The 18,667-nt window shown below is 53.5% G+C and overlaps 1 protein-coding gene across 1 annotated transcript; it reads right to left on the minus strand.

Annotated features, from left to right (window-relative positions):
- Nucleotides 1-536: 536 nt before the first annotated feature.
- CD37 (CD37 molecule) lies at nt 537-5,144 on the minus strand. The gene is made up of 9 exons (XM_044667129.1): nt 5,135-5,144; nt 4,912-4,992; nt 4,735-4,807; nt 4,495-4,619; nt 4,219-4,293; nt 3,672-3,776; nt 3,144-3,512; nt 2,930-3,013; nt 537-1,631 (listed from the first exon to the last, which is right to left on the minus strand). The coding sequence occupies exons 2-9, from the start codon at nt 4,975-4,977 to the stop codon at nt 1,554-1,556; spliced, it is 975 nt and encodes a 324-aa protein (XP_044523064.1). The 5' UTR covers nt 4,978-4,992; nt 5,135-5,144; the 3' UTR covers nt 537-1,553.
- Nucleotides 5,145-18,667: the final 13,523 nt, after the last annotated feature.

The raw sequence follows: 18,667 nt of genomic DNA on the forward strand, positions 1-18,667 counted from the left end.
AGCTTTCCTCTGCTCTTACCCTCATGAGAATGTTCCATAAATACCAATCTTCTTTCCCCCTCCCTCCAGGCATAAAAAATGGGGGACGTTGGCAATCATCTGATGTGCTATCATGTTGCTTTACTGTTAGTGGGGTTTATGTGGGTACCTACTTTTTCTTGAGGGAGATTTCTGTCCTACCTTCTGACATTGTTTCCACTCTCTAGGTGACAATACCACGCTGTTGACCCATTTCAGACTGACAGTCCCAGAACATTTTGGAAGATCAGTCTAGGTCCCCTCCCATCTTATCTTTATGATGTTTATTTTTAAAATCCAAGCAGAAGACTTTACATCTATTCTTAGTAAATCTCATGGGATCAGTCTTTGCCCTGGTGCTGGATCTAGCTCATCTTGGTTTTTCACCTACAAAGGACCGACCCCCAGGCTACCTTCCTCTCCTTGGTCTTCCATTGGTATTGGAGACTTGGGATGAGAAGTCCTGTCTTGGTAAAGGAAGAAAGACCAGGGAACTTCTAGGGACAACCAGGAGCCAATTTTACCAGCAAATTTAATGATTTTTATTTCTTACCCAGAGCTCAAAGTTATTGGACAGAAAGAGATGTGAAAAGTAAGACAAATGAAAAGCTAAGAAAATGGGCTGTGTGGGAGGATGCTAGAATCACCAGGAGGCTAAAGGTCCCAGAGGATGGGCCACTGGGAGTGGAGGGAGAAGAGGGTCCATCTAGGTGACAGAATAATGGGGTCCCTGAGAGGGAAAGGGAGACAGGACACAACAAAGGGGTGGAGGAGATAAGGAGAAAAGGAGCTAGAGAGTAGGATGCCAGGGTCTCAGAGAAGAGGAGAAAAGACTGGGGGATAAGAAGCCACATTACCCAGGAAAGGAAGGAAAAAAGGGCAGCCTGGACAGAACGTTGAGACCTCCAGGAAGAAGAGAATATGGTAGCCCACAGCAAGAAGATGAAGGTGAGGGGGCCGGCGGGAGGGGAGGTGGAGCCTGCTATGGTGGCCACTAAAGTAACTGGGGGAAGACAGGAGAAGGGGCTGGGATGCTAAGTGGAGAGGGTGGCAGAGAAGAGAGTTCTGGGGCTCAGACTCAGCAATAAAGAAGATGCTGGGTGGGAAGAAAACAGAGCGGAGTACAAGAGACTTGGGATTTAGAGTAGGACCCTATTAGTCATCCAGCTTCCATCCCTGTTGGGGACAGAATGCTGGGGGAGGCACTCAAAGACAGCATGATCTGGAGGATCCTTAGGAAGACAGGGAAGGTGGGGGACAGAATATTACTGGGTGCCTGGGGAGCCTCCTAGATGCTCAGGGAAAGGACCTGGTTGGCTCAAGAAGTGAGAGGGATGGATGCTGGGAAACAAGGTGCCAGGCTCCCCCGCCTGAAAGGGAGCAGGGAGAACAAGAAGCCTAGATTTCTCCTTTGGGGCAGCTCTCCAGCGTGAGCTGGAGGAGAGCAACATGGGAGAGAGGATGTGGCTATTTCAGGCAAGAGAATAAGGTCTCCTGGGGACAGGAGTTGGGGTCTCAGGTAGGGTGGGAGCTGTCTAAGAGTATCGCGAGAGCTTGTTGTAGACGTGATCCAGGTTCCTGCAGAGAAACATCGAGAGCGACATGACCCCGAGCTAGGGAGAGAGGAAGGAGACACGAGTGGGTCAGAAAGGGAGCCGGCATGGGCTGAGGACAAGGGTGGGTATGGGGTCAGGGCTCGCGGTTCGGGGCACAGACGCAGGGGGAGAGGCCAGAGTCAGGGCCGGCGGGTACAGAAGCAGGGCATCGCCGGTCCTGGGTCTGAGCCGATCCTTTATTCACAGCCCTGGGGCCCTAGCCTGCACACGGACCAGATAAACGACTGCCGCGAGGTCCGACGCTCCCGTGGCAGCCAGCGCCCCATCACGGTGGGCAGGCGACTCGGCGCCGGGGCTCCCCACGTAGGGCACCTGTTGGCCGTGCACCAGGTGGGCAAGGGCGTCCCTGTCCCGCTGTTCCCGCCCTCCCCTGCCGTAGATGACTCGCCCTCCATCCCCTGGCGCCCGGTGTCCCAGCCCCGGGCGTGTGGCAGCAGCGCCAGCGTCAGCCCCAAAGCCACCACCTGCAACGGGACATGCGCATCAGCCGGGCCGGCCCCTGGGCCCGCTCACCATTTAGGCTTGTGCCAGAACACATCTCGCACATGCGAGAAGAGCATCTTCCCGCCCCCTTCTAGGCCCAGCTGTGGGAGGGTCTCTTTCTGCCCTGACCGATCAGATAAAAGACACACACACAGACATAGACACAGACACACACACAGACATAGACACAGACACACACTCTTTCACACGTACCCCCCCTTTCCCAGCCTCATCTGATTACTTCGATAGCAATCCGAGGGAAAGGTTGGGGATGGGTCCCTTCCTGCAGGAGCCAAGCTGAGAAGGGCTCCTTTCCATTTCTCACCATCATCTCGTTTGGGATTCATCTGACTTACTGCGGCCAACTGAGATAGAACCTACTCCGCCTCCCCATCTTTGGGCATCTGGCCTCAACTAAAAGAGACTGAGAATGGGTCCTCTTGGGCTACTCCAGGCTAAATTATGAAGGGCTCCGCCTTCCTTTCCTCAGCCAATGGGATAGGATGAGCTTCCCCCACCTCTTGGCTAATCAGAGGAGGGGCTGCCATCTCCCACCCTCGGAAGAGAGCGCAGGATCAGGGCGGATCCGCGATGGCAGGCGTATGTGTAGACTCTCTGGGGGGTGCGAGAAGAGGACCTGGTGCCAAGGTCCACCTCACCCAAGAAAGGTGGCTTGGCCTCGGCATTTCTTGGAAAAGGGAGGACAGGCGTGCGTGTGGGTGTGGGTGTGGGTGCTCCAGGCTCCGGAGAGGCGAAGGAAGGGGGTTAAACGGCCCCAGAAGGGCTCTCCTGGCCTGAGACTGGGTCCTCACCTCGAGCAGCCCCAGGCCCAAGCTGATGCCCACGATGGAGATGAGGTTGTTGTGCAGCCACGTGTAGAGGCTCCGAGAGCAGCCCTGTAGTGGCGGGGCTCGAGTTAGATCTACCCTCGCCCCAAAGCTCCTCCAGGGTCCCCCACCCAGTCCCCTCCCCCCGTGTTCTCTCCCCTTCTCCCTCCCGCCCCGCGGGACCTTCCCCGAAACCCACCTCCTGGTAAACTGAGCTATCCGCTGGCAGGGAGCACAGCTCGCCCGAGTGCAGCCGGGTAGCGGTCCCGGGGACGCCCGGACCGGGCAGGACCCTGCTGGCCTTGGCGCCAGGCCCGGGGGCAGGCTGGTTGACTTTGGAGACCTCCGCGGGGCTCGGGGGTGCGCCCATGATCACCGACGTGTTCTGGCAGGAGCAGGGCACTCGTGGAACCGGCTCCAGCGGACGGCTCGGGGACACCAAATCGCTGCTCCGGGTGGTCGGGGAGGAGGTGACGGTTCTTTCCCCGCCGCTGGGGGCCGAGCCATTAGGCCGAAGGGAGGACGCCAGCCACCAGTCCTGGGGAGAGTCCCAGCCGCAGCAGCGAAGCTGGTGACAGAGGGAGGGGCCGGCTCACCGGGAGAAAGATGCTCACGCACAGGCAGGGGCCTGGCTCCGGGCGGGGCACTGTGCGTGCACAGAGGACCCTGGCCCGCGGGGTCCCAGGGAAACCCGAGTTGGGAGGGAGATGGCGGCCGGGACTCCCACCTGGAACTGCACGAAATCCCAGTTCTCGGCCGTGCTGTACGCGTCTGGGTACTTGTGGTAATTTTCGATAACGTCCAGGACGATAAGCTTCACCTTCCGCTCCAGCTGGCCCGGAGAAGGGGGGAGAGGGACACATAAGCCGGCTTCTCCGCTTCCCAGAGCGGGCCTCGGCTCCTCCTCTGTCCTCTCTCCCTTCCTCAGTCTCCCGCGCCCAGCCTGCCTCCAGGGTCTAGCCTCTGGTTTCCGATCTCCAGCTTTCCTGGGCTGCTTCCCGAAGCATCGCCTTCTCTCCGACTCGCCTCGCGTGCCCACAGGCCCTTTCGGGCTGGCTCTCCTCCACCTGGCAGGCAGCCCCTGGCGGGCTCCCTCCCACTTCTCTCTGCGTCTGTCTCTGCTCCTCCCCGCCCTCCTCCTTTCTGCCCCCTCCGTCCCAGCCCCTTTCCTTCTGCCTCGTTCCGGGCACGTGTGTCTCAGCCTCAGTCTCCCTCTCTGGCTCTAGCTCGGGGGTTTTATTTCCCCCCAGGCCAGCGCGGAAGGTCTCACTCACCGAGCCATGCTGGGTGTAGATGAGGACTCCGATGGTGATCTGGGCGGTAAACAGCAACAGCAGAAGACCAAAGTACTGAGGGGAGGGGAAGGGTTAGGACCTGCATCCGGGGCTCAGGGAGAGCAGGGGAGGAGGGGGAGAGACGGGACGCTCCCTAGGGAAACCGAGGGCTAGGGGGGAGCTTTCAGACTCCAAAGGGGAGGGGGGGGTCCCGGAGGATGGTAGGGAGCATCTCCAGGCTTGCGGGGTACCAGGAGGCATTTGAGGACCACTCACGAGGCCAAGGAGGCAGCGGATCTCCTTGAGGGCGCCAAGGCAGCCGAGGAAGGACAGGACGCCCGTGAAGACCCCAGAGATCGCCATGGCATAGGACCACATTTTCAGCGGCGTGAAGGACATGCCTGCGGACACCCACGGGTCAAAAGGAAGCTGGGGGCAGAGCTAGAATGGTCGCCTGAGGCCACGTGAAGGTATCCGGGCTTGGGACTGCTAGGGTTGGGGTAGAAAATCTCTTACCCAGGAAGGAGGCAAAGCTGTTCTTGTCCACGAGAATCCACAGCCCGAAGCAGAATATGAGGCTGCCCAGGACCTGAGGAGGCAGGGAGGGCTGAGTGGGGGACCCGGCCCAAGATGGATCCAAGAGGAGGTGGGAGGAGGAGGGGGCGCACAGGGCTTAGGGGAGGGATAACTCACGAAGAAGAAGATGTTGAAGACAAAGAGGAAATATTTGATGAGGCTGAGGCAGCCCTTCCCCGCCATGATCTTAACCCGGGGCTGTAGAGACAAGGAATGAAGAGATGCAGAGGCTCAGAGGTTCCCAGAGATACAGATAGCCAAAGCTGGAGCTTCAAGTCCCAGCATTCCTCCGGGCTCTCCAGCCAACCCTCCTCCAGTTCCCAGTTTCAGCCAATGGTACCAACGTGTCCGTGGCCACTCAGGTTCGCAGCTTTGGAGTGATTCTGGACTGCTCCCTCTCCCTTCCCCCGAAACCCAATGGGCTCCAGACCGAACCAGTTCTCGTCTGGATTTCACTTCTGCATCAACAAGAGAGAGCAGATCGGCCAGTGGAGTGTAGAGGGGTAAAGAACTAGACTGTGAAACCACCACGTGTGTCTTTTCCAGCCTGCCCCCTTTTCCCCCAGTCCCACTGGGGCACCCCTTTGGGGTTCAGACCTCCAGCCAGCGCTCCTCTCCTGGACTATCGCATCATTTATTTAAATGCCTCTCAGGGACTGCAATCTGGCCAGTCCTTGCCCTCAGGGAGCTTTCATTCTCTGGTTAGGGGCACACAGAGGAAATGGGGTAGGGGTCCGAGGGGCTAGCAATTTAGGGGCCTGGGAAAGAGCTCCTGTTGGAAATGAGCTTGAAAGCAACACCATCGAATAGACTTCTCACTGGTCTACCTGCCTCCAGGCTCTCCCTGTGCCTTCCATTTATTATTTCCACACTGCCCGAGCTAGGCAGCTTCCTAATATCCTTCTCTGCCCTAAGGCCTTCCATGGCTCTTCTCTGCCTTCAGGATACTTTTATCTTCTGATCCTGCAAGGAATTCAGGACCTCCAGACCTCCCTTTCGGAAGTTCAGTCTCCCCACCCCATCTTCCCCAGACTTCTACCCTCTAGCTAAGGTGCTGAAGTGGATAGCCTGGAGTCATGAAGCCTCCTCTCTCTGAGTTCAAATAAATCTGGACTCAGATGCTGCCTAGCTCTATGGCCTTGGGCGAATCATTTAATCTTGTTTGCCTCAGTTTCCTCATATGCCAAATGAGCTGGAGAGGAAATGGCACTCCAAGCCACACTTTGCCGAGAAGATACCAAATGGGGCCTCGAAGAGTCAGATATGACTGAAAATTAACATACTCCAGCCAATATAAGGGAACTTCCTTCCTGTTTTCTGATCTTTCCCCTCTTCTGCTCCCATGTATTTGCATTCCAGGCCTGGAATAAACAAACACCTTCCTTCCAATGGAGATGAGGGAAGAGCACCTTATGACCAATGGAAGGAATCTCCATCTTGATAATAACAAGATTCTCATAAGTTTGACATTCTCTCTACTTTCTGGAACCTCACCTCTAGAGGGGTGGCAGTTCAGAAAGAAGAGTGCTATGAGGACCTGGGTTCGAATCCCACCTCAGGTATTTGCTACTTGGCGTCACCCTGGGTGAGTCAATTTAGCTCCTGGACCTCAGTTGCTCTTAGAGACTTGGGTTTGATGACCCCTAAGACCGCTTCCAATTCTCAGTCTGTGATCCTTCAATGCTGTGACCTTTCTTCAAACCTCCAACTCCAGCACAGCTTTTTCATGAAGCCCAGAGGACCTCTGTCTCTTCAGACTGTCCCCGAGTCTTAGCTTTAGCCTATCCTTGCCACATAGTTTTCTGTCAATCCATCTTGCTTCTCTCTTTACACTGTAAGCTTTTTGAGAGCAAGGACTGCATTATGTTGGAGCTCAGGGCCTTGTAAACAGTAGTTGCTTAATGTGGAAAGGAGAGAGGGAGACTGAAATAAAGAGGGGGCAAACTGAGGGAGGGCCATGCTCAACAAAGAAAACTCTAAAAGAGGAAGCGCCTCTAGGCCCTGCCCCCTTCCCAGCTTCCCCAGCCCAAAACACACACACCTCCTCTAGGTGCCTGGTCTCCTTAGATCTCTCTGAACCCTCAGTTTCCTTGGGGCCCCTAAAGTCCAGATAACTGTATCGGGTCCTGGTCTTCTCAGGCCTTCTAGGACTTTTGGTTTCCTCAGAATCTCTGATCTCAGGCTCCTGAGAACTGGCTTGGGTCCTGGTCTTCTCAGTCTCTTCAGGTCCTCCGCTCTCTCCTGAACTTATCTTTAAAACTGAATCCTTGGTCCCCTCCCATCCCTCTGGATCTCTGATCTCAGTCTCCTCTGAGGTCCAGGTCTCCCCTGACCTCCAGGCCTCCATAGATCTCTCTGGGTCCCTGGTGTTCTTAGTGTCCCCTGGGTCTCTGATTTCCTTAATCTCCCCTGGACCCTTAGTCTCAGTGTCCCCCAAGGTCTCCCTGTTATCCACAATCTCATCTAGCCACCTGACCCCCTGTGGTCTCCTCAGTGTCCTGGAAGCTCTGGTCTCCTTAGTGTCCCCTGGGCTCCTGATCCCTTTCATCTCCTCTGGGTCCCTATTGTCCTCAATCTCCTTGGATCCCTCTGGGTCCCTAAGCTCAGTCTCTTCTGGGCCCCTGATCTCCTCTTCACTCTCCTCTGGGGTCCTGATTTCCTCCAACCCCTGTGGGCTACTGGTCTCCTTAGAGCTCTGGGGATCCCTTGCCTCCTCTGATTCCCTGATCCCTGCCGTCCCTAAGTCCTGGAGGGACCCCTCCCACCTCTTCATGGCTCTGGGATATGGAGATAGAGAGAGGGATGGTCTGTGGGTCCAGGGCAGCTCCTGTTTGGGCTTTGCCTTCATCCAGATCTCCTCTTTACCCTAGCCCAAGCCAGACCAGGCTCTACCTCACAGAGCCTGGATGACTTCATGGACTCCTGGGAGGCTGGCTTTGGCTCAGTCTGCCCCTTAGGCTGCCCCCTCTGTCTTTTCTCTCCCCCTCCGAGGCTGAGAGGAAGCCAGAATGTCATGGCTGGAAGGAACCTTGGAGAGAGTTGAGTCCAAGCCCCTCATTTGTCAGAGGAGGAGAGTGAGGCCACATCCGGGGTTTCTCCCTGTCTCAGAGTCCCAGTCTGTCTTGTTGCCCCTCTTTTTTGTTGTTGTTGTTTGCCTGGCTCTCCCCCACCCCCACCCCCCAATGTGGCCAGTATCTCTCTGTCTCTGGGGCTCGGTGCCTCAGCCTCCAGGGGTCTTTCCCTGGTTCTCCGCCCTCGGCACCTGGGCTTTGGCGGGATCCTTTGGGGCAGAGCATCCACAGACTCCCCACCCCTCACCCCAGGAAGTACAGTGGCTTCCTCCCGTGTCTCAGGCGACGCCTGAGGAAGTGGGGGGAAGGGCAGCGACCCGGGGAGGAGAACACCAAGGCTCTTGGTGGCCCACGGTGACTCGGGGGTTGGGGTAGGGTGGAGGTGATGGGGGGAAGCCTCAGGGGCTGGGACCTCGTGTTGGAGGTGCGCGGGGACAGCAATGGAGACAGCCACGGAGTCGCCGGGTAACGAATAACGGGCTTGGCGGAGTTCTTCTCTTAATGCTTAGAGATCTCTAGTTGAGATGCAGGAGAGTGCTGGAAGAGGCGGGAGACTCAGACGCTTGGAGAAAGGAGAAAGGGGGGAGGGGGTTATTTCTTAAGTGCTTAGAGATCCATTTCCGCCGGTGACTGTGAGTGTGAGTGTGAGTGTGAGTGTGCGTGTCGTACGCGCGCGCGCGAGAAAGCAAGCACAAGGAGGACCGAGGATGCCTTGAGCGTCATCCTTAAGCGTGTGGATTCTCCATTCCAGAGCACTAGTGTGTGTGGGACCTGAAGAGCGGAGTAAGTTGGCCAGGCGCCCCTCAAGCGCTTAGAGATCCCCCCTGAGCTGAAGGTAAGGTCCGCTCACCTCGTAAGAAGCTCGGCTCAGGCCGGAAGGACCGCGGGTAGTCTGGGTGGCCGAGCGACCCCTTAGGTTTTGGATGGCTCCTTAGACTCGTGTGCCCGGAGCCACCAGGCAGGCGTGGGGAGGGAGCCGGCTTCCTCGCCTCCCACCTGCGCAGCGAAGGAGGAGACGCGAACTGCCTGGTGCTCGGAGGGGGCGGGGCCAGGGTCCTAGAGGCCCCTCCCCTGGAAGCCTTGGGTTTGAGGCTGCTCGCGGTCCCCTCGGACTCCGCCCACGACGCCTCCGCCTCCGAAGTCCGCCACCTTCGGCCCGCTGCTCCCGTCTGGAGAGACCCCGCGTTCTGTTTTGGGGGTGGTCCCCTAGTTCTGAGTGGGAGCGAGGCGCCTGCGTTCCATGCCGAGGCTCTAGGGGGACTGAGGCAGCCCCCGAGTTCGAAAGCTGAGTTCTCGCGTTTGTGTCGGGGAATACCTCTTTGGACCTCAGTTTCCCCATTTGCACGATATGGGGGCTGGGCTCCGTCTCAGTGAGCCCCTCAGGAAGGGGTTCTATACTCCTGGCCTCCCCCTCCTAACTCTTGGGGTCTCTGCACTGTCCCCGCCGGAGCGGGGGATTTGGCCTAGAAAGCTCCGGAAACTGTCCATGTGGGCGCTGAGCCGGGGGCCAGATGCTGGGCGAGGGGGGTGGCAGGCCATGCCCGACTCCCCAAACCCTTGTCTCCTTCCTGTCTCCCCAGCCAGGCACGGCTCTCTTCCTGTCCGTTTTCGCGCCGCGCACGGGGGGATCCCCTAGTTATTTTGGGAGCTGCCCTTGGGGCTCTGCAGGGTCTGCTTGAAGTTCCACCCGCAATGAGCCAGCTGCCTGGGGAGAAGACCTTCTGCCTCGTCGGGGAGGGAGGGGCGGGGCGGGGCGGATCTGGCTGCGGCCAGCCTCTATTCGACTCCAGCTCTGCTTAGCCTTCATCCCCACTTCCATCTTTCCTGTGACATCATCACCCTCCAACAGGCAAGAAAATGTACCGGAAGAAAGGGGTGCGCCGGGGGCATGGGCCCAGCCTGCCGTGTGACTTCCTTTCCGAGCCTCAGTTTATCCAACTGAGTTCATTTCAGCAGACACAAAGCACTCCTGTTCCCGCCGTCGACGATCCAAGAACAGAAAGGAACGTGCCTGCCCTCCAGGAGGCTACTTTCTCCCGAGGGAAACGGAAGCCAAACAAATCCGAACCCGGGAGATGCAAAGGATTTCCGGCTGGGGGTGGGAAAGACGGGGTGGTGGAGGTGGCCCAAGAGAGGAGCCTGGGCGCTGGGGAATTGGAGGTTAAGCTGAGGAGCCATTCCAAAAGCAGGCAGAGGAGAGAATGGGGGGAACCAGGAGAGGAAGCATGAGAAACAATAGGAAATGCCATTCGGGAGCCTGGTGATGGGTACAGGACGGGTTAAAGAGGCAGAGAGCTCATTAGGAGTCTCCTTCAGTTACTCCCTACTATCATGGATTGGGGCAGTAAGACAGGGTTAGGAAGACCTAAGTTCAAATCCAACCTCAGGCACTGACTAGCTGTGTGACCCTGGGCAAGCCACTCAGCCCTGTTTGCCTCAGTTTCCTCATCTGTAAAAATTTCCTCATCTGGAAAATGAGCTGGAGAAGGAAATGGCAAAGCACTCCAGTATCTTGGCCAAGAAAACCCCAAAGGGGCTCCCGGAGAGTCACCCCCAACTGAATAACAAATTAGGTGCTGGCCACGAGGATCTGTGCAGCCAGAGATTGGAGATGGAGAGGACTTGGGGGACTGGAAGGATGATGGGCTTGCCTTTGGCAGAAACAGGGAAGGCAGGGAAAGGATGGATGTAAAATCTGCATCAGCTTGTTTGTCATCTCAGGGAATGGGGAGGGCAGGGAGGGAGGCTCAGAAGAAGGGAGAGAATTTGGAACTCAAACCTTTAAAAAAAATGAGGGGGCAGCTGGGTAGCTCAGTGGATTGAGAGTTAGGCCTAGAGATGGGAGGTCCCAAGTTCAAATCCGGCCTCAGACACTTCCCAGCTGTGTGACCCTGGGCAAGTCACTTGACCTCTATTGCCCATCCTTACTACTCTTCCACTAAGGAGCCAATACACAGAAGTTAAGGGTTTGAAAAAAATGAATGTTAAAATTGTTTTCATGTATAATAGGAGGAAAAAATAAAATATTATTTAAAAAATGAAAACATCCCTAGTAAAATGTCTTCTTGGTTTAAAAAAAAATAAGGATGGATGTAGGGGGAGGGAGAATGAATTCTATTTGGGGGCTTGATCACCAAGAGCCTCTGTTTCCCAGGGTCTATCCAGGATCTTGTGGCAGCCACAGTATACAGAGCACTGGACGTGGAGTCAGGAAGGGCTGACCTCAGACACTCCCTAGCTCTGGGACCCTAGGCATGTGACAACTTCTGTTTCCTCACCTGTAAAATGGGTATACTAGTAGTCTCCCAGGGCTGTCATGAGGAATGAATGAGATGCTATTTATAAAGCACTTTGGGATCCAGGGCACCGGGGACAAGACCTGATCCCACAGAGGTTGTTTCCTCTTCTGAGATCTGTTGGGTCTGTAACCCAGAGACAGAGAGAAGAGTAGTGAGACAACAGGATAGAAAGACGGAGGTAGCCAGACTCTCCCTCAGACAATCTGGAGAGAGTACGGGGGTGGGGGGATTTGTGGTAGGATCTAATGAGAAAGCATTTTAAAAGCGCTCATGATGAGAAAATTCTAGGAATGCAATGACCAAAGTGAGGGATTCCCTGCCTGTCAGGAGCCTTTAATCCCGGAGAGGAGAAAACTGAGCGAGAACGCTCGTACTTGAAGAGCAATCACAAGGAGGAAGGTGGGTTAGACAATCTGCTTCACCTGGGGAGCCACAGAGGATGTTGCAGCTGGGCAGATTTTGGCTTCCTGTAAGTGTAAGATGTAATAAATCTCCATAGCATCACTGCCTTACATAGACAGGAATAGTGAATGGAAGAGTTCCTCAGAGTGCAAACCGCGTTTGTGCCACTAGGGGTCGCGCCGAACTCTAAGCTGCTCCAGCTCCTTTCACATATCTTAAAGTATGTGTGGTAGGTCTCCATTTGGGTCCTCACAGCTTCAAGTCCATGTTCACTGCCCATGGGAGAAGAGACTGTCCTGGATCCCACAGCACTCCCAGCCTGCCTTGGAAATCAGATCAAATGGTCTCTCATCTCAGAGTCTATAGTTGTATGCATAAAGATGGTCATAACTTAATATCTCATAACTTCACCAAAATGGCTCAGCCCTCATCCCACCAAGATTCTTATCTCCTTCCCACTTTCACATGACCCATTTAGCTTAGAGACTAGACAACCATCACAGAATAGAATTGGAAAGCATTTTAGAGTTCGAAAATGCCTAACAACCTGCCTCCTATAGCATGAGCTGGATTCCCAACTCCATTCCTTTTAATATATTGAGCTTTTAGCTACATTTTCTCCAAAAGATCATGTGTGCAGAAGAAGTAATCCGGCACCTCCCAGTATTCAAAGGTGACTCCCCCTAGGAGGGTGCAGCTAGGTGGCACAGGGAATAGAGAGTCAGACCTAAAGTTGAGAGGACCAGAGTTCAAATCTGGCCTCAGATCCTTTCCAACTGTGTGACCCTGGGCAAGTCACTTAACCTCCCTTGCTTAACTCTTGCCCTTCTGTCTTAGAATTGTTACTAGGACAGAAGGTAAAAGTTTAAAAAGAAAATGGTGACCCCTGGCTTCTAGCGGTCACTGGAGAGAGACGCTCATGCTGGTCCCCAGCTCAGGTCTCCACTGACAATCCTGTCCCCTTCAGTCCCTGTTCTTCAGCCCAAGCTCCATGTGCAAGTTACACGTGTTCTCTGGGCACGTGCATTTCTCAACAACACCCTTATTTTTGGCACCTTCTTGGGTTAATCCCACACAAATGACAAAGATTTCGTGTCTCTTTTAAGACTTCAAGATGGAAATAAGACAGAAACTTAAAGGACAGAAGAGTCAGCTGAAGCCATCTCAAACACTGCTTCCAAAAGGAAAAGCATCCCAATCATGGGAGTCACTCCGAAATTAGAGCAGGCTGCCTTGGGAAGGACTGGCTTCCCCTCCCTGGAGGCTGGAGGGCCATTGGATGTGGTGGGGGGATTCTTATTCAGGTCCCACTTGACTCAGGTGGTAGAAAAGCTCAGACACTTTGGGGGGCACCTTCAGTTTGGAGGTTTTGTGACTGGCTGGCATAAGGGCGTTTGGGGGTAAAATAGAGGGAGGGATAAAAAGGTGTCCCCCTTTTCACTCTCCCCCAGAATGCATGGAAACTGCATAGCTGATAGAGGCTGGGGAGCTGCCCAAAGACAGGTGGCCTGTCTGAGAAGCCGGCCAACGCCTACGCCATGTGGCTGAACCAACTTGGCACAGAGCTGAGCACCAGGGTCCTGAATTATGGACCTCGATGCAAGATGGAGACTGAGTTTATTGATGTCTGTGGGGACTCTGGGAGAGTGGCGGAGCCCAAAGGAAGAGGACTGGGAAACTGATGGGGAGAGGCGTCACCCTGGGGGACTGGTTTGAGTTCATCGGAGGCCTGGGTGATCTATCACCTCCATGGCCCACAGGAAGTGATAGGCCCCTGCCTGGCCTTTGTGGCCTTCACTGGGGCTCAGACCATGTTCCCAGGTGCCTCTGCCTGGTCTGTCCTCTTTCTAATGTTCATCGGCCTGGGGCTGAGAGGGATGATAGGACTCATGGGAGGGTCCTGACCTCTCTGCAGGAAACCTTCCGTCACCTACTACAGTGCGATCTTGCCCTCACCAGTAGGCATTGGCCTGACCTCAGCCCCCCTCCTCTGTGATGCTAGGGATCTCTTGACCCCTAGCATGGCTCTGCCCCTTACTGTGGCCTCCAGCTTGACCCTTCCTCATCTCTTCCCTGCTCTGTGACCATCTGGTTCTTGGGCTTTCACCCAGCGCTCAGACCCACTTCCCAACTGTGTTTCATGACTCCGTGGCTGCCATGTCTGTCTTTTCGTGGTCGTCTTTGAGAACATCAGTGTGACCTGGTTGTGTGGGGCCAAAAGGTGACCAAGGCCAGAGGAGAGATGAGCCACCGTGGGGCCTCAGAACCCAGGGAGACTCAGGAGAGGGTCAGAGAGCCGTGTGAATAGGCAGATGGCCCAAAGGATGCCCAAAGACACGTTGGCAGATGCAGGGAGACTCTGGGAACTAGGAGAACCTCAGAGAGCCTGTTATACCCAGAGAGACCCAGGGGGCACTTGGGAGACTTAGGGAGGCCCTGGGGGTCTGCTCTGTGGGCCTGCCTGCCCCTTCCAGCTCAGGCTTCGAGGCCTCGGCCATGCCTCCCTTTAGGTTCTTGGGGGATGCTCAGTTCATGGTGCCATACGAGGAGGCAGTTCTCTCCTACTCTCTGCTGTGGGGCTGAACCTCCTTTGGGTTGGCGAGCCTGATCACTGCCAGCCTGTTGCACCTAGAAGTAAAGCAATCACTCCTTCTGCTATGTCTGGGACTCCAACTGAGCTTGGGGAGTGAGGGGAGGTATTCCCGCTCCACAGGGACCCAGTCATCCTCCCTTCACTGGGTCCTCTCAGGGGCCCAGGATCCACCCCCTTCACCTCTTCCCATGACTCCTTCTCTGAAGAGACTCCAGAACCTCCCTCCCTTCTTCCCCAGGGATCCCCTACTCTGCTCCTGTTCCTTTGGGGGCCCAGACAACCCTTTCTCCTCTTCCTCTCCTCTCCGTGATCCAAAAGTCTCTTTCCTCTCAGGGACCCAGGAGTCCCCTTTCCCTCTCTCCTGTCAGGAACTTAAGCATCCTTTTCTCCTCTCCTCTAGGGGCCCCAGGCGTTCTTTCTTGCGGGATCTGGTGACAGAATGTCTGGGACCCTGAAGAGAAGGGGAAGGAAGAAAGGCCCATAGTTGCCAGGTCGAGTGCTCTAGGCCTGCATCCAGGCCTACTAAGCTGCCCTACTTCTTTAGGGTCCCAGGCGTCCTGAACCCAGCCTTGGCCTCTGGAATCCAATTTCCCTGCACCTACTCCACCAAGACGAGGTATATATATATATGTACGGCCTCCAGTGCCGTGCCTGGCACATAGTAGGTGCTTGATAAATACCTGATTCCTGCCTGATCATTAGAAACAATTTCCCTTACCTTCCTCTCCTTCCCCTCCAGGCAATTCCCCTTTTCTTTCCCTTTCCATTCTTCTTCCAAGATTATCAGGCCAGAAGAGAACCAAGGCAGCTGCTCCTTTTCCTTTTTCTTTTTTATCTCTCTGGACTACGGACCCAGTAGCGGTAGATCATAAAGGTCTGTGGAGAAGGATCTTTTTGCCGGACTCTTCTCAGGGCTCCTTTTGGTGGGCTGCGCCCCAGGGATGCCCCTGAGAGTCTGAAGGATTTTCAATACGAGCCCCTATCAGGTACGTTCTCCAAGATCAGTCGGCCCGCCAGATTTAGCTTTTCAAAAGGGGGCATTGACAGAGAAAGTAGCCCAGAATCCCCTCCAATGTATGGGACCCAAACCAAAGCCAGGGGAAAGTGGACTCAAACAGAGACCACATGGCATAAGGGACAATTCCAGCGCCTGGGTAGATGACAACCCCTTTTTTCTTTGGGGAGCCCTCAGGAAGTTCCCCCAGGTATTGGGGGGCCTCTCCCTGGGCCCTGAATATCAGCTCCCCGGTAGAGATGGTAGAAGCTTCATTTCTTTCCGTGACCCCTGAAGTTCCTTCCCCCCAGGTTCCCCGATCCTCATCTATCTCTTCTTGGTTGGATGAGTTTCCAGGGGTGAGTGGAGGGGCAGCGAAACACTGGGCAAATGCCTTCCCTTCTCTGATGTTCCTAGGCCAGAGGTGTGTCTAAATCTCCCAAGCAATCCCAAGACATTTCCTCCAGTGGCTCAAAACACTTTCCCCCTCACACCTCATCGACTACTTTTGCTTGATTGCTTGATTCAATTGAGGTGAAGAGAGCGCTTGTTGGGACCTAGTGTACACGCTAGAATGATTCTGTAACTCAGTGAAAGGGTAGCAGCTGGACGTGGAATCAGGAAGACCCGAATTCCAATCGAGCTGTGTTACCCTGGGCAAGTCATTCAACCTGTCTGCCTCAGTTTCCTGATCTGTAAAATGGGGATAACAACAGCACCTACCTCCCAGGGTTGTTGCAAGGCTCAAATGAGATAAGAGTGGGACAGTACTTTGCAAACCTTAAAGGTCTCTAAATGCTAGTTCTTCTTCTTGTTGATTGTAGAAGATCACATTAGCGACACCCTTGAAGAAATAGCATTGTAGAAAATATTTGACTTATAGTCAATGCTACGGCAGATCCCTAGCTTCCTTCCAAGTTCCACTCGAGGGGTATTTCCCACAAAGGGCTTTTCCTGACCTCCATTGCTAGTATTTTCCTCCATCCCTCGAAGCTCCTTCACATCACCTTGGTATTTAATCAGTCCAACCAGGAAGCATTTATTAGCAATTGCTCTGTGCCAGCCCACTTGTAGGGAGGCTGTCCGTTGGGGTGTTGGGTGGGTGCCCCCAAATGGATCTAGCCAGACGTGGCTCCCAAGGAGGCAAGGAAAGGTATTTCGAGATAACCACGACATGGGTGGGCTCCTCCCATCGCCCTTGTCCAAAGGACGGAGCCAGAGGCTGGCTGCTCTGCTCTCCTCCTCAGAGGAGGGAGTCCTGGGCTAGGGTGACCTTCATCTTCTCCCTTAAATATGATTAGTGAAGAGGAAAGAATTCTTAGGTTAAAATGGCCCTCAATGGAGAAGGAGTGCCCCGAGCTCTATATCCAGTAATGTCACTGCCTTCCCCCCAGTGCCAGTTTATTAACGAATGGATATAGCAAATGGTAAATAAACTCATTTATCTGAGTCAAGAGCAAAACTGAAGTCAGAGAAAGTATACACAGGAGAAAAGCTACCAGATAATCCACAAGGGGAAATGAATGCTCCCATTGGGAGAATGATTATCTCCATCAACCAAGAGAGGGCATCGTGGCTCTCACCCAAGGGGAGACTCTGGGGCGAGTCTAGTGTGGACAGCTGGGGTAGAGGGCAGGACGGAAGCGCCAGCCCCTTTCCGTGTTGGTTTCTTCCCAGAGCTGAGAAGAGTCTGGAACTGCATGTCTTCTTGCTTGGAGTCTCTCTTCTTTCCAGCCCAACCAACTCTTTTTTTTGTTTGTTTTGTTTTGTTTTTATTTGCAAGATTTTATTTAATTAATTGATTTAGAATATTTTTCCATGCTTACATGATTCATGTTCTTTCCCTCTCTTCCTCCCACCCCCCTCTCATAGCCAACAAGCAATTCCACTGGGTTTTACATGTGTCATTGATCCAGACCAATTTCCATATTATTGATATTTGCACTAGGGTGACTGTTTAGAGTCTACATCCCCAATCATGTCCCCATCGACCCATCTGATCAGGCAATTGTTTTTCTTCTGTGTTTCTACTCCCACAGTTCTTTCTCTGGACGTGAATAGTTTTCTTTCTCATAAGTCCCTCAGAATTGTCCTGGATTATTGCATTGCTGCTAGTAGAGAAGTCCATTACATTCTTTTTTACCACAGTGTGTCAGTCTCTATGTACAATTTTCTCCTGGTTCTTCTCCTTTCACTCTGCATCAATTCCTGGAGGTCTTTCCAGTTCACATGGAATTCCTCCAGTTTATTATTCCTTTGAGCACAATAGTATTCCATCACCAGCATATACCACAGTTTGTTCAGCCATTCCCCAATTGAAGGGCAGACTCTCATTTTCCAAATTTTTGCCACCATAAAGAGTACAGCTATGAATATTTTGTATGTCTTTTTCTTTATTTCCTTTTTCCCTGTATAAACCCAGCAGTGGTATCAGCCCAATCAACTCTGACTCTCATGAAGCTAAGCTCAAAGCACTAAGTGATCACTCTCAACCACTATGGATAGTCTCCTATAAATGGCATTTGAGCCACAGCTTACTGATGGGCCCTTTAGGATTCAATTCAACATTGAACCCCTCCAATGGGCCAGGCACTGTTCTAAGGGATCTAAAAAGAGTAAAGATGGTCCTGACCTCAAGGAGCTTCCAGTCGACTAGAGGAGACAACCTGTAAGTCAGGATGACTCCTAGGGTGTAAGCCTGAGGAACTCAGATGATGGTGTTGTCCTCCACAGGAATAGAGAAGGTTGGAGGTGAGGAGGATTTAGGGGGAAAGATAACAAGCTTTGTTTTGGACATACTGGGTTTAAGATGTCTACTGGACGTCCAGTTAAAAATGCAAGATTGGAGGTCAGTAGAGAGAGAGGTTGATTTGGAAATCATCAGCATAAATATGGCCATTAAATCCATGGCAGCTGAGGAGATGACCAAGTAAAGTGGTCTAGAGAGAGCAGAGAAGAGGGCAGAGGACAGAACCTTGAGGGACCCTTTTGGTGAGAGGTTGTTATCTGTATGAGGATCCAGCAAAGGAGACAGAGAAGGAATGGTCAGAGAAGCAGGAGGAAAACCAGGAGAGAATGAGAGATCCTGAAAACCTAAGAGAGAAGAGGATATCAAGGAGGAGAGAGTGATCACCTGTATCAAAGGCTTCAGAAAGATCCAGGAGAATGAGGACTGAGAAAGGGTTGTTGTATTTGACAGCTAAAAGATCACTGGTCACTTTGGAGAAAGCAGTTGGTTAAATGTGAAATAGTCCCTGTCCTTAAGGAGTTCACATTCCTTTTTTTTTTACTTCCTATCTTAGTTCTGAGTATCTGTGCTAAGGCAGAAGAATGGAAAGGGTTAAGCAATGCGGGTTAAGTGCTTTGTCCAGGGTCAAACAAGGCTAGGAAGTGACTGAGGCCAGATTTGAACCCAAGACCTCTCCTTTCCAGGCCTGGCTCTCTATCCATTGAGCAATCTAGCTTCCCCAAGTCCAATGCTTTTTAAATATCATAAAGCAAATTCTTAAAAGAG

Source organism: Gracilinanus agilis, chromosome 3 (genome assembly GCF_016433145.1).
Source record: "Gracilinanus agilis isolate LMUSP501 chromosome 3, AgileGrace, whole genome shotgun sequence".
Taxonomy (NCBI): domain Eukaryota; kingdom Metazoa; phylum Chordata; class Mammalia; order Didelphimorphia; family Didelphidae; genus Gracilinanus; species Gracilinanus agilis.

What these genes read in the sequence shown, in the direction of transcription:
- CD37 (XM_044667129.1), bottom strand. Translation starts at nt 4,977, where the DNA reads ATGGCGGGGAAGGGCTGCCTCAGCCTCATCAAATATTTCCTCTTTGTC. An exon ending in TCCGCTGCCTCCTTGGCCTC is followed by an intron (nt 4,294 to 4,494) that starts GTGAGTGGTCCT and finishes CCCTCCCCTCAG; the next exon opens with TACTTTGGTCTTCTGCTGTT. An exon ending in GGGATTTCGTGCAGTTCCAG is followed by an intron (nt 3,513 to 3,671) that starts GTGGGAGTCCCG and finishes CTCTGTCACCAG; the next exon opens with CTTCGCTGCTGCGGCTGGGA.